This window comes from Equus quagga, chromosome 15 (assembly GCF_021613505.1).
Source record: "Equus quagga isolate Etosha38 chromosome 15, UCLA_HA_Equagga_1.0, whole genome shotgun sequence".
NCBI classification, from domain to species: domain Eukaryota; kingdom Metazoa; phylum Chordata; class Mammalia; order Perissodactyla; family Equidae; genus Equus; species Equus quagga.
Window position 1 is genome coordinate 77,828,075 of NC_060281.1, and position 14,731 is coordinate 77,842,805.

Consider the following 14,731-nt stretch of genomic DNA (forward strand, 5'->3'; position numbering starts at 1 on the left):
AGGGTCGTTGTGTGGATGAAAATAGGATGACACACAGAAAGTGCTTCACTCGGTCTATGGTACACTGCCAGCACCCAATAACAACACTGATCCTTTATGGGTAATGATTTTATCATCAGTACATTATTTTTTTTTAAAGTACCACACCTTTCCCAGGCACCAACCAAATGCTGGTATAAAGCAAGGTAATAATGTATTCCAGGATAAAATTAGCACCAGAAAAAGTCATTTCTTCCTTCCTTTTCCTCCTTATTTTTTATTTTGTAGTAAAATATACATAACGTAAAATATGCCATTTTAATCATTTTTAAGTGTACAGTTTAGCACATCCATATTGTTGTACAACCATCACCACCATCCATTTCCAGAATCTTTTCATCTTCCCAAACTGAAATTCGGTACCCATTAAACACTAACTCCCCATTGCTCCCTCCATCGGCCCCTGGCAGCCACAAGTCTATTTCTGCCTTTATGAATTTGACCATACCAGCTATCTCCTTCAAGTGGAGTAATACAGTACTTGTCCCTTGATGTCTGATTTATTTCACTTAGCATAATGTTTTCAAGGGTCATCCATGTTGTAGCGTGTATCAGCACTTCATCCCTTTTCATGGCTGAATAATATTCCACTGTACGGATAGACCACATTTGGTTTAGCCATTCATCTGTTGATAGACACTTGGGTAGTTTCCACCTCTTGGCTATTATGATCAATGCTGCTATGAACGTTCATGTACAAATATCTGAGTCCCTGCTTTCAATTCTTTTGGGTATATACCCAGAAGAGGAATTGCTGCATCATATGGGAATTTTATGTTTAATTTTTTAAGGAACCTTATTTTTAATGGTATACAATACTTGTTGAATATTTACAAACCTGGCACTTGAATTATTTTTTCTCATTTAACCTTCACAGCAATTCCCCTGGGGTAGGCATTGTTATCTCAATTTTATGGATGAAAAATGGAGCCTAAGGCTGGATGGGTAGTGTGTCCATGACACCACACTGAGCAAAGACAAATGCAGGGATGTGAATCTGGCAAACTCCAGATTCATAGAGATCAGGGATCTGGCAGACTCCAAAGACCAAGATTTCCCACTAGCCCATATTGTCAGCCCCTAGAAAGGAAGGAAAACACTCGCCTTTCTCTTTAAGGATGCCTGTGGCTGCTGGCGTCAATGGAAGGGACGAAATAAATCCAGAAACCCAGCACCACCACCAAGCAGCTGTGTGACTTCAGATAAGCACCTTCACGCCTCTGCATCTCAATTTTCTACATGTCTAAATGGGGTTAATACTCCTAGGAATACATCCAAAAGCACTGAAAGCAAGGAACTGAACAGACGCTTGCATACCAATGTTCATGGCAGCATTATTCACAATAGCCAAAAGGTGGAACCAACCCAAGTGTTCGTCAACAGATGAATGGATAAAACAAAATGGATATATACAGTAGAATACTATTCACCCATAAAAAAAGAATGAAGTGCTGACACACATTACAACATGGATGACCCTTGAAAACATTATGCTAAGTCAAATAAGCCATACGCAAAAGGACAAATACTGTGATTCCAATTAAACGAGGTCCCTATAATGGGAACAGTCATAGAGACAGAAAGTAGAATGGTGGTTACCAGGAGCTGGGGGAGGGAGAAAAGGAGAATTATTGTTAACTGGGTACAGTTTTTGTTGGGGATGATGAAAACGTTTTGGATATAGCTAGTGATGATGGCTACAGCAGATTGTCACTGTACTTAATATCACTGAATTGTATGCTTATAAATGGTTAAAATGATAAATATCATGTATATTTTATCACAATAAAAATTTTTAATGGAATTAATAATACTGGGGTTGTTCTGAGGATTAAAGTGGTGATTATCAAATTTTAATGTGCACACAAATCACCCGATTGTATTAAAACACAATCTAGTGAGTCTGGGCCAGGGCCTGAGACTCTGCATTTCTAACCAGCTCCCAGGTGGCGCCGATGCCACCCATCCACAGACCACACTGTGGGTAGCCATGTACGTGAAGCTCAGGTGAGCCCCTAGGATACAACAAGCACCAGGTAAATGCTAGCTACGGTTACAAGGTTAACACTGAATTTGTAATGTAGACTTTCAAATAACTTTGTCTTTCACTGGTAAAAATGCTCATTTCAAGAAGAAAGAAGCACATTTCGATCTGCCTCTGAAGTTTCATAAGCCCCTAGCACACTCTTTTTACAGAAGCTACGAGAATCTTACAGCGCAGAGACTTCAGCGGCTGTGAGTGTCTCCCACAGTCATCTAAAAACACTTCTCTCAAAGCAGCATATGGATAAAAACACCAAGCTGGAAAAATATTTCCATTTTAAATGATCTCAAGCAAAGAGAAGCAAGCATAACACATACGGGAAACCTCGGGCTAGCCGTGCCCTCACCCTGCTCCTGGGCAGCCCTCATGCATTTCTGATGACCCAGGTGTCCATTCGTACCTACCCCTGGCATTTGCTCAGGGCCCGCAGGTGAGGAATAGATGGAAATAGTAGAAATCATAGAAATAAGGACCACGGCTGCAGAGAATGACTCCAAAAGGAGCACATCTCCATGGCTTAGATTCAAGTCGTGCGCCTGTGTCCATGCCTCTTGCTAGACAGGGCATGCCTGCTTGGATTTGGGCAAAATCTAGAGTCAAGACTGCCAAAATCACGGTTGCCAAACCTAGGAACAACGGTTCAAATCACTGTGAGAAGTACCCCTTCCCCTCCTTCCTCCCGCTCCCCATTTGGGAGCTGGAAGCTGCCCATACGTGTCAAGCTCAAGATTGCACCCTGTCATTCTGCTCCAAGGGTTTGATCTGCTAGGCACCAAGCCCAAATCACAGGAACAATTCAACCAGAAAATTCCCAAATAGAGCCGAGAAGTTAATTTGGAAAACCAAACACAGATTATTTTAGACCCGCCAGATTAATTTCTATAGGTTTACCATAGCTGCAGCAGCTCCCGTTTATCGAGAGCTTGTCGTGTGCCAGACACCGAGCTAAGCACTTCGCACATATTATCTAATCCTCCTAAAAACAGTAGGAGGTTTAATATTGTCATTTTCCTATTATTACAGATGGGGAAACTGAGACCCAGAGAAGATTAAGACCAGGGTTACGGCTCACGCCTGGAAGAGCCAACACTGTTACCCAAAACTTAAACCTATCTTAAAACGAGAATTTTAAAATCTGGTATTATAGGGCTGCCATATGTATACAGTCAAATTTAAGAATTCAAACTTAGCCATAAACTCATAGTCAAAAATAAGAACAAAAAGTTCATTCGTGTCCAATCTGAAAACTAGTGATGTCTACAATTTGGAGAATGTTCCTGGTCCTAGCATGAAGTGGCCATTGGGGGTTAGGCATGAGTGATCAGTGACAATAATGCATTACCCTTGTTATGGTGTCCTAGCACTGCCTGATTTAGCAAATAAAAGGGTACTCAGTTAAATTTCAATTTCAGATAAACAATGAATAATTTTTCAGCATAAGTATGTCTCATGCAATACTTGGGCATACTTATACTGGAAAATTATTTGTTGTTTATCCAAAATTCAAGTTTAACTGAGCATCCTCTATTTCATCTGGCGACTCTATCCTCGGCAAATATCATAAAGTGTTCCCTACCTGGGAGCAATACAGCCAGACCCTGTCTTGTAGGTCCACAGTGTCCCAAGTGCTTTTAATAACCTTCTTTCCTTTGATCCTCCCAGGATCCTCTACAGCTCAGTCAAGTTACGTAACTTGCCCAAGTTAGACGGTGGTGAGAAGGTGGCAGAGCTGGGACTGGGGCACTGTGTTCCATTTCTCCATCCACTCACTGTCCCAACAAAGACACACGGCCCATCTTGAAAGGGAGGCCAGACATGAGAAGACACTGGAAGCAAAGGTTTCTTGGTCTCAGATAGACAAGTGGAGTAAGGAGGTCATTATGTAAATCCAGCTGACTTTGGGAACGCTGAGTTAAAAGTGCTCTGAAACACCCCACTCCAAACATCCAGACATTCCCAGTAACACTCTCTCTGCCCTTTTGATCCTTATACCCTACTTAGAATTTTCTGCATTTGCTGGATTTCTGGATTAAGAATTGGGACAATGTTGGGACAACAGAATCTACTGTTTCTTGCAGCAAAGCTTATCATCCTTCGGTTACAACATCCCAGCTTTCATTTGGAGAACCTCACTGCTCAGTCCATGGGGCTTGGGAAGAGCTGACCTCCCTCCCTGGCTGCAGAATGCTGTGCCCTCCCAACCCTAGGAGTAGGGAAATGAACCAAGCCTGACCAGTGAACAGGCCACCCCAGACATTCATTGGAGTCATGGGGAAATAACCATGCTCCTCCCTCACAGTAGCCAAGATGACAGAATGTAAGCATGGCGCTTCCACTGGCCATCCTGCCAGAATGAAAGACTGCCTGAATGAAAGCAACACACAGAGAAAGTGGAGCTGAGAAATGGAGAGAGAGGTCCTTGTCTCCAGGCTTTAAGTACCTGGATCCAGCCATGCTGAAGCTAGTGCTACCCATAAGCTTCTCAGTTATGTAAGCCAAAGAATTCCCCCTTTTTGCATAAGCAATTTGAGGTATGTTTCTGTCAACCTGCAGTAAAAGAGCTCGGATTAATACAATCGGCAAACACCACTGTTTTCTTTACATCGATCAACAGGCAAGGTCAAAAATATCTGGAAATCCTGTTTGCTGTAATTTCTAAATATATCCAAAATCCAACCACGGCTCACCGTCGTCTCTCCCTTGCAATAGTCTTCTAACTCATTTATCTGCTTCTGTTCATGCTCCACAGTCTATTCTCAACCATTGGCTAAAAAGATGCTGTTAAAACTCAAGTCAGATCAGGAACTCCTCTGCTCACAACCCTCCAATGCATTTCATTTCATGTAGTGAAAATCTTTATACTGGTCTAAAAGACCCTACTGATCTGGTCCCACTTTGCTGTTCTGACCTGATACTCAACCCTCCACGCCAGTCACACAAGATTCCTGGCTGTTCCTCCAAGACCTCAGGGCCTTTGCACAAGCTGTTGCCTCATTTTAAGTGCTTTTCCCCGTGCCCCAGATAACCTCATGGACCACTCCCCCTCACTTCCTTTAAGTCTTTGTTCAAATGCCACATTTTCCATGAAATCTGCTCATTTTTCTCCATAATATTTACCACCTTCTATCATACTTTCAATTTCCTTACTCTTTCTGTTTGTTTGTTTATTGTCTGTCTCCCTGACTAGAACGTCAGCTGCACAACATCAGGGCTCTTTGCCTGTTTCACTCACAGATATATCCCCAGCCCCTAGGACATGGCATGGCTCAACGCTGGGAAATCATGAGTTGGGATGAAGCAGACCCAGAAAGAAGGAAACCAGTCTGAAAAACAGAAGGGCAGTGTCAGGGAGACTAGAAAAAAGCTAGAGCCCAGAAGAGTGTCCAGGGACTCTTCCTCCATGGGACCCCATTTCCAGGTGGCATCTGGGCTCAGCCCACCCTCTGCTGTCCTGGCTCTGCCTTTGCAAAGACCCTCATTCCCATCCTAGCAGACAACTCAGGGCGACTGGCTGTGAAGAAATGTGATTATGTATGTATGACTGAATAATGGGGGGTGGCGGGAGTCCTCCTCTTAATCTGAGTTAATTTAAGACTGCTCTCATTATCGTTAATCTGATCAAACAATGACCAGCTTCGCAGACCTGTAGCATGCTCCTAATGAATTTTTCATAACTCTTACAGACATTTTCTGTACTGTTGTTAATAATAAACCACAAAGCACAGGACTTAAAATGTATTTCCATTTCGCCACCTCTTTTCTCCTGGCTTTATTTCCCCTCCCCCCACCCTACCCTTCTCAAGGTCTTGCCCATCTATTATTATGATGGTTTGTGTTTGTTGTGGTGTTAAAGAACCTGCCTCCACCTTAGGGGACCAATAAATCCATGTTATGCTTTCAAATTGTATTTGAGAAGTGGAGATCATAGATTAGAGAGTTTTATTCAATTTGGCAAATGGGACTGCCTCGTTTTTCTATAATGAGGAGATGAGACAGGAAAAAGATGCAAAGGAACCCAGTTAAAAAAAGGAAAAATTCCTGCTCCATCCCCTTGCCTTCAAATGGGGCCGAAACACTATACTCCAGCCACGCTGGACGTCCTCCATGCTGTTTCCTACCTCTAGGCTTTTGCACATCCCATCCTTCTGCCTGGAACAGCCTTTCCTCATCTCTCGTTAACTTCATCATTCTTCAAGTCCTAGCTTTAACATCACATCACTACATCCACGAGCAGACATATTCTGTGTCCTGGTATCTAGCACAGTGCCTGACACACTCCATATATCTGAACATCCTAAGCCCCATATGGGCAAGACTTTGTTCCAGACACCTTTATACGTCTAATGCATTTAACACAAAGTGGAATGAGTGGATGAGTGGATGAGTGGATGAGTGGATGAGTGGTTGAGTGGATGAGTGGATGAGTGGATGAGTGGATGAATGTTGAAGCTAACCAACTGGGTCCCGTTTCAGAGTAGACATTGGGAATAGCTAAAGACTTATCCTAACACCAAAGCCATGACGCTTCTCTTTGAGTTTCCTTTCAGACGCTGTGCACAGAACACCGTCATGATCATCTTCAGTGGCAACACGGCTTGTTCTTTGAGAGTGGACCTGACTATTTATACATTTTAAATGGACAAAAGTCATCAGGGATCAGTCAAGCGGCCATCTTAAAGGCTACCATTTAAGGTCAAGAAAAAATTGAGACTTCTTTTCTTGTAAAGTGACTCTGTAGACAGTTTTCAAGAATGTTTTAAGTAATGCCAGCAGGGCTAGGGCAAGGCAGATGCCTTCCACTGTGGCTTCGGGAAGTAAAGTTCTCTTTGGGGAACTTTTGGGAAGTAAAGTTTGTACTTTGAGAAGTAAAGCTCTTGTTTGCGTATAAATGTTTTGATTTGTTGTTTAGGGAAATATCTAAGGAATTGTTAGTGTAATAATAGTAATCTCATTATGCTTAAGACAGAGTACTCACTATTTATCAGAAATACATATTGAAACTGCTAAGAGAGTAAATCTTAAAAGTTCTCATCACAAGAAAAAAATTTTTGTAACTACGTATGGTGATGGATTTAACTAAACTTACTGTTGTGATCATTTCACAATATAGACAAATATTGGATCATTATGTTGTATACCTGAAACTAATATCATGTTACATGTCAACGATATCTCAAAAAAAGAGAAATATATACTGAAATATTTGAGAATGAAATGCTATGATGCTTTAGGAATTGGTTTAAAATAATCTAGGGAAGGTTGAGGCGGGTGGAGAGTGACTGGCCATAATTTGATCATTGTTGAATTTGTGTGATGGGTACATAGGGGTCCATTACGCCATTCTCCCTACTGTAGTACAGGTTTGAAATGTGTGTGTGTGTCTGTGTGTCTGTGTGTGTGTGTGTGTCTGTGTGTATGTCACTGTCTGGTCCCAGTCACATCTCCTACTTTGCCCTCATCGGAGTCTAAGACTAGCCACCCAATATGCAAACAACATAAAATCAACAATAATTGGTTACCCCATCTTCTCCAGGCTAAACAATGTAAGCTTAATGTTTTCAATCCATGTATGGGTAGGACTGAAAAAAAAATCTGAAGCAGCATTCATCAAACCATTTCATCAAACCACTTCAGAAATATTTCAGAATAGTTTGGCTCTTAGGCCAAACACCTAGAAACAATCCTTAATTCCTTATTTTCCTTTATTCCCTACATCCGATTCATGAGCACTTCCCATCCACTTACCTTTTGAATCCAGCCACTTGCCCCATGCCCCCAACCATCATACTAGTCCAAAGCACACTCTTCCCAGCTTTGACTTCCACACGAACCCCCCCAACTTGTCTGCCTGCTCCCAACTTTACCCCCTACAGTCTATTTTCTGTCTCCCTCTGGGCCCCTCATCCTTTTCCCTCTCACTCCACTCCAACCACAGTGGTCTCCTTGCTGCTCTGATAACATTCGAGCACATTCTCACCCAAGAAATTTGCATTTGCTGTTTCCTCTGTCTGATGGCATTCCCCAGATATTTCATGGCTAGCCTCCTCGAGTCGGTTAAACCTCCTCAAGGGGGCTTTTGCTGATCATCCATACTCTCTCTCTCCTTTCCAGGCTCTTTGGTTTTATTTTGGGGTTTTTTCATAGCTGTGGTACACTGGGTACATCAGATTGTTCATCGGCCCCCAGTGAACCACACCCCCAGGAATTCATACCTTTAGATAGTAACTTCCACATTGACTCTGGGCTTATCCACGTAACTTGCTTTAGCCAATGGGACATTAGCAAAGGTTATGGAAGCAGAGGCTTAAGAGAGGCTGTGCACTGGGGCTTATCTTCCTGGACCCCTGCTGCTGCCACCATGTAAGAAATCTGGGCTGTCCTGCTGGAGAGGACACGTGGAGGAGAACAGAGGTGCCCCAACCAACCACCAGCATGCCACCAGCCCTGTGAGCCAGGCCATCTTGGACCATCCAGCCCCAGTTGAGCCACCAGATGACCACACCACATGAGTGACCCGGGCAAGATCAGCAGAAGTGGATCATCCACCCTATAGATGAGGGGTCAGCAAGCTACAGCCCGTGGGCCAACTCTGCCCCACCACCTGTTTTTGTAAGGCCCAAAACCTAAGAGTAGGTTTTACATTTTTAAATGTCAAAAAAAAAAAAAATCAAAAGGAAAATAATATTTCGCGACACGTGAAAATTCTATCAAATTTGAATTTCAGGCCCATAAATGAAGTCTTATTGGCAAATGTTCCTTTACCTATTGGCCGTAGCCGCTGCGTGTTACAACAGCCAAGGTGAGTGGTTGCCATGGAAACCGTATGGCCCACAAAGCCTCAAGGATTTGCTATCTGTCGCTTTACAGAAAAAGTTTGCTGGCCTCTGCTGCAGGCTGTCATCAGACCAACTTTAAACATCTTTTTTATTGTAGTCACTCCAAAATCTTTGAAGATTTCTATCTCCTCCATCAAAGGGATGAAACTTTGTTGGTCTGACTCCCCTGTCCTTAGGCAGACCCCAGGAGTCCGTGACACGGCATGAAAATGCCTTCATCTGGCTTGTTGTTTCTGCCCAGCAAGCTCTCCCCAACCGCTGCAACCGAAACCCTCCCCACCCTTCACTCCACTCAGGGTCCCCAGTTCCCCAACCAAGAAAGCTTCCCTAACTGCTTTGCCAAATGTTTCCCCGGGTGTATTCTGTGGAACATCAATCCCGAGAGAGAGCCTTGGAAAAAGGAATTATTGCAGCCTCTACCCTCCCTTAGAGGCACCATGCACATAGATGGCATATTAAAGGCTCTGAGAAGTCCTGCAGTAAATATGTCTGTTTCCCTTTGCTTAACTCAACCTTTCCCAAATGTATTAACCATAGAATTCATTTTGTCCACGGAATACTTATTGACCACCAGCATCTAGTACAGTGCCTGAATTTCAGCATTTGTTGAAAGAATGAGAAATGCTAACATCCCACAGACCTAGGGTTCCACAGAACATACTTTGGAAATGCTGTTCAAGCTCTTTCTTCTCTCGCTCTGATCTGAGCTGTTCCCTTCCGTGGCAGCTATTCCATACCAGGTAATGCTAATCACCATCATCATCATAGCTATCATTTATTTAGCGCCTGCAGGCACTGTGCCAGAAATAACACTAGACCCTTGAAAACATCATCTCTTTTAATCTTCACGACCACTCTGAAGTAGATAATATTATTCTATCATTGTCATTTTGCCAAAAGCTAAACTGTGGGTCAGAAAATTTAAGTCACTAGCCCAAGATAAAGGAAGTAGAGGGGCCGGCCCAGTGACATGGTAGCTAAGTTCGTGCACTCTGCTTTGGCGGCCCGGGATTGAACGGTTCAGATCCCGGGCCGGGACCTAAACACCGTTCATCAAGCCATGCTGTGGCAGGCATCCCACATATAAAATAGAGGAAGATGGGCACGGACATTAGCTCAGGGCCAGTCTTCCTCAGCCAAAAAAGAGGAGGATTGGCAGCAGACGTTAGCTCAGGGCTAATCTTCCTCACCAACAACAAAAAAAGTAAGTAGAAAAGCTCAAATTCAAAACTACATCGGTGCATCTCCAAACCTCATGATCTCTGTTCTCCACCAAAATATCTCCCGATAACATCCTGTGGCCAACATGCGGCTGTCCACCCATACCCCTGCGTGCCTGCCTCCATGCCAGAAGAACCCCGATTTTATACAGAGTGGCAACAGGTCAACCCAGGCAATGGATCTCGACCCATCTAAACCAATCATGCCGGTGTTCCCCCTTCCCCACCTCCCAGCCTTGCAGCTTGGACGAGCCATTTGACCCAGTTCTGGCCAGGAAGACACAACTAAACATCTTCTGCGGGGCAGGGAGGAGGAGGAGAAGCCAAACAAAGATAGGAACCCTTGATTCCTTCACACTCACCCAGTCCTCCTCCTGCCTGCCTTGACCTGGCCGTAAGGTCGACAGCTCCAGGAGCCATCTTGCAACCATAAGGAAGAGGCCACGAGAATTTGCAAAGACATCAGCCCTGATATTATTAACTTACTGAGCCAACCCAAGCAGCTAAATACCTCCAGCCTTCTTGCCACATGAGAAAAAGAAACCATTATTTGCTTAACCACTGTGGTAGGACTGACCATTTTATGCAGCTGAACACATTCCTAATGGCGCCACACGCTGTCTCCCATATTATTCACTGTTTGGACTTTCTCATTATTTCACATATATATATATATATATATCAGTAGCCTTGTCTCCCTAACCAGGAAGTACGCTTCTTGAAGGTAAGGCCATGTTGTACATTCTTGTTCCTACAGGGGTATATGCACGATACTAAATTTGGCTTATTATCAAGGTGTTCAGGGATGGTCTGTTTCTTTAGTGTTGGTCAGCAAGGAGTCATCACCAACAGCTGAAACATGACATCCATCTCCTAATAGATTAGTATTTCTCAAAATATCAGTACGAAAATACGCATCAGAAACCTTGACTATTTATTAAATGCAGATTCCCGGGGCCTCATCCAATCCCAACTGAATTAGAACCTTGGGGGTTAGAGGCCGAGAACGTGCATTTTTAATAAGCTCCCCCAGGTGGTTTTGATATACAAAATTTGACAACTTAGGGATAAAAAAAACCCCTGTGGATCCAAAGCCCACGTGAGGTTTGGCAGGACTTGACTGGACCCCAACTCACCAGCCCCTCCCTCAGCGGTCCCACTCTAGCCCTACAGACCTGGGAAGCCTAAACTTGCATGATTGCTGGAGACCCTTCCCTGGGCAATACGGACAAAATGGTTGGCATGGTCTGTGGCATACTGGGACTAGGAAACCAACAAACAGATGCATTCTCAATAACTTCAACCTCCCACTAAACCAATGACTCCATCCATCCGCAGTTTAAAAAGAAAACCACTACGCAGAAAAGAAGCCACAGAATCCAGGGCCCACTGCGACAATCACCATTGTCCAGGGAGTTATCAGAGGATGGAGCACGCTGAAGAGGAAAAGAAAACTTGAGAAACTTGCACAGCAATACACAAACTAGCATTTGGGACTCCTGACTCAGAGGACCAGAAGAGACCCCAGGTCGCCCTCTGGGGTTATTCATTTATTTACTGTATGCAGTTCTGAACAGAATATTATCTTGGTCACTGCTCAGACAGACAGAAGGCTGGGCCAAGGCATCCCACACTTTTTCTCCCAGCAGCAGAATCCTAGACTAGACTGCTCTCCCCAAGCTCTGAAAAAGAAAGTACCTGTGCCTCCTAACAGAATTTCCACTCGTCTTACACCCCTTGACATTCATCTTATTTCATTTCTGAGGATCATTTTCCCAGATGACAGGTGCACACAGACATGCACCGGAGGGTAGCAAACAGCATATTCAACACACACACAACTCCACTTTCAAACTGATGACCTTCCTGCAGGCTGACATCTGGCCAAATTTAAAACCACGGAGAAAAAAGAAAGACTTGAAAGTGAATCAGAGAGAGGTGCTCATCCAGGCTAGAACAGAGGCTAAAAGATTCAGTAGAGATTGAAGAGTTCAGGCCTTGGAAACAGAGGGAAGCTCCCAGCACTGCACATGCCCACTCCACCACAGGGAGAACCCCTGTTCTTTGCTCCCAGCCCCACTGCCAACACCCTCAGCAAATGCCAGCAAATGGGAGTCCCCAAATTTAATCAAGCCATGTGTACAGCTGGGCCAGTTTGAGGGAGGGAAGTGAGCTGAACCCTTCAGATGTTTCAAGCAAGGTGCATGCCCACTGATTACATGGACACAGGCATCAGGCACTTTCTATGGCTCTTGAAACCTTCCTCCTTTGACCAAATGGCCTTTTGAAGAAATAACTTCTGCCATCTCCTTCCTGAGTAACTTTGCATCCATCCCAGCCCTGCAAAACGGCTTCAAACTCCCCCTTAAGTTCTGTTGGAGAGAATGTTACAACAACCCAAAGATAACTCCTCCTCCGGACCCCTTTCCTGATGGTCCCACCGAGACTCAAGAGTATTTTCCCGCACCACTTGTGTGTGCTGTTCCCGGAATTATTTTTTTTTTTTCATCTTTTTACACGTTTTAGGCCTGCAACAGCTCCCTGCATCAAAATGATTTGATTGGAAGTGGGTAGCTCAATGGGGAATTTTTTTCCATGCATCTTGCCTCCTGACATGTACATCACTGGAAAAAACACAAAATCCAAGGAGCAAAAGGGGCGCTGGGAAGGAGGCCGAGAGAAGAAAAGGTCTGTATTTATAGGCAGCCCCATTCTGCGAGCAAAAAGCACCTTTGACCACCTGCAGAATGCGCAAGGTCACGTGGGCTCTCTGCAGCGTCTTAATGTCTTAGCCGGCACACAAGCCCCCTTGGCATATAAACAAATCCACAAGCGGAAAACAGAGAGAACTCACTCCTCAGAGAGGAAGCCAATGATACTAACAGCCGCAAGAATAATAATAAAGAATACCAACGACTACTACTACCATCACCCAGCCAAGCGAAGACGACAGCAGTACAGTAAAGGGCCACCCAGTGCAGGCTTTGCAAGAATCCACAGAAAACCACATCGCACCCCCCTTGCTGCCCTCCACTCCCCCCACCCCAAACAGAATCAAAGGAAAGGGGACGGTGGGGAGAAAGGGGAGGGAAGCAAGGATTGCTTTCCCCCCTAGGCAACACCTACCTCCAGGGTCCGGATTTCTTTTTGTGTGAGGTCGTTGGAGGTAGCACATTTGGTCCTAAGCCCTTCCAGGTTGGAGATGCTCAGGTCTATCATGTTTTGGACCAACTCGCACTGCTGTAAGGCTTTTTGCAAACTCAGAGGCTGCTGCTCCTCGCTTTTCGTCATGTTTTCCTCATCCATCGCTTGCTCTGCAAGCCCCCTTCCCTCCTCCTCCTCCCAGAGAGAAAAAAGGGGGGGGGGGAGGTAGTCTACCCCCTCCGCCTCTCCAACCACTGCGACTTCTCAACAATGTCTCATGAAGAAGAAACCCAACATCTCACACAGGGTTGAGGGGGTGGGGGTGGGAGGAGGGGACAAGAACCAAAATTTATTATTTTATTTTGGGGTATCAAGCCGACTCCATTAGAATGTCTTCTCTCACTGAGTCTCTGATCCCTGAAAAGGAGAGATGCTGTTTCTCAGAAGCAAACCAGGTGATGTGATGCTGTCTGTACACTTAGGGAGGGGAGGAGGAGGAGGAAAAGGAGGAGGAGGAGGGGGAGGAGGGGGAGAAGGAAAATAGCGCTCACTCTTTACACACCGGCTCCGTGAAGGACAAAATTATATATTTTTGGCTGGCTTGCTTTTATGTCAAAAAAAATCTGGTTTGCCCCCCTCCCAGTTGCAGTGACAAGGCATTGTCCACCGTTTGGGGTGCTTTAGCGCGTTCTCAAGATGCTGTCTGCATTGCTCCCGCGGCTGCGGCGGCGACTGCGGCTGGCTGCTGTCTCCTCCTCGCGCTGCTGCTGCTGCTGCTGCTGCTGCCGCCGCCGGGCTCCGGGGGTGACGGCTGCTGCATTCGCTCCTGCCTCGCTCCACACCGACATCTTGCCTGTCAATCAAAGGGGGGTGGGGGGAGCGAGGGAGTGCCGGCGAGGGATGGCGAGCGAGCGAGGGACCTGCAGGGGAGCGGGTTGGTGGAGAGGCGCCGTGCGCGCATCCGCCCCAGCCGGCCCCGGCCCCGGCGCGCCAGGGACCCGCCGGAGGAGGCGCGCGCAGGCTCGCGCACCTGGCCGGGGCAGGGGACGGCTCCCAGCGGGGACAGGGGGAGCCGGGGGCGGGATTTCGAGGGGATGCGGAGCTCGCGTGGCAAAGTGAAATTACTACCGGGCGTGCGTGCGAGCGAGCGTCCGGCGGGCGGGGGCATGGGGGAAGCGCGCGCGCGGCGGGCCGAGGCTGCTCCCGGGGGCTGTGGAGGTGGCAGGGAGGGTGCCAGAGCGCGGAGGCCGGCGAGGGGGCGGGGAGAGGGACTCGGTGGCGGGGAGGGGGTGGGGGCCACTACTACAGCGGCGCTCTCGCGAGAAGAGGCCGGAGTACGGCTCAGCAGGTGCGCTCTGGCTGGGAGCAGGTGTGCGCCCAACTTTAAAACCCTCGGTGCGTGCGGGAGAAACGTCAGCGTGAACCTGGGCACGTCCTCTCTGGCTTTC

General features: G+C 46.0%; 1 protein-coding gene across 2 annotated transcripts in view; it reads right to left on the reverse strand.

Moving 5' to 3' along the window:
• The window catches only part of KSR2 (kinase suppressor of ras 2), a 383,972-nt gene extending 369,467 nt beyond the window's left edge, over positions 1-14,505 (reverse strand). For both annotated transcript variants that reach the window (XM_046640610.1, XM_046640609.1), the window contains exon 1: positions 13,266-14,505. In XM_046640610.1, the coding sequence (XP_046496566.1) occupies positions 13,266-13,445 (180 nt within the window). In that variant the 5' untranslated portion in view covers positions 13,446-14,505. The remainder of the gene's footprint in view (positions 1-13,265) is intronic.
• Positions 14,506-14,731: the final 226 nt, after the last annotated feature.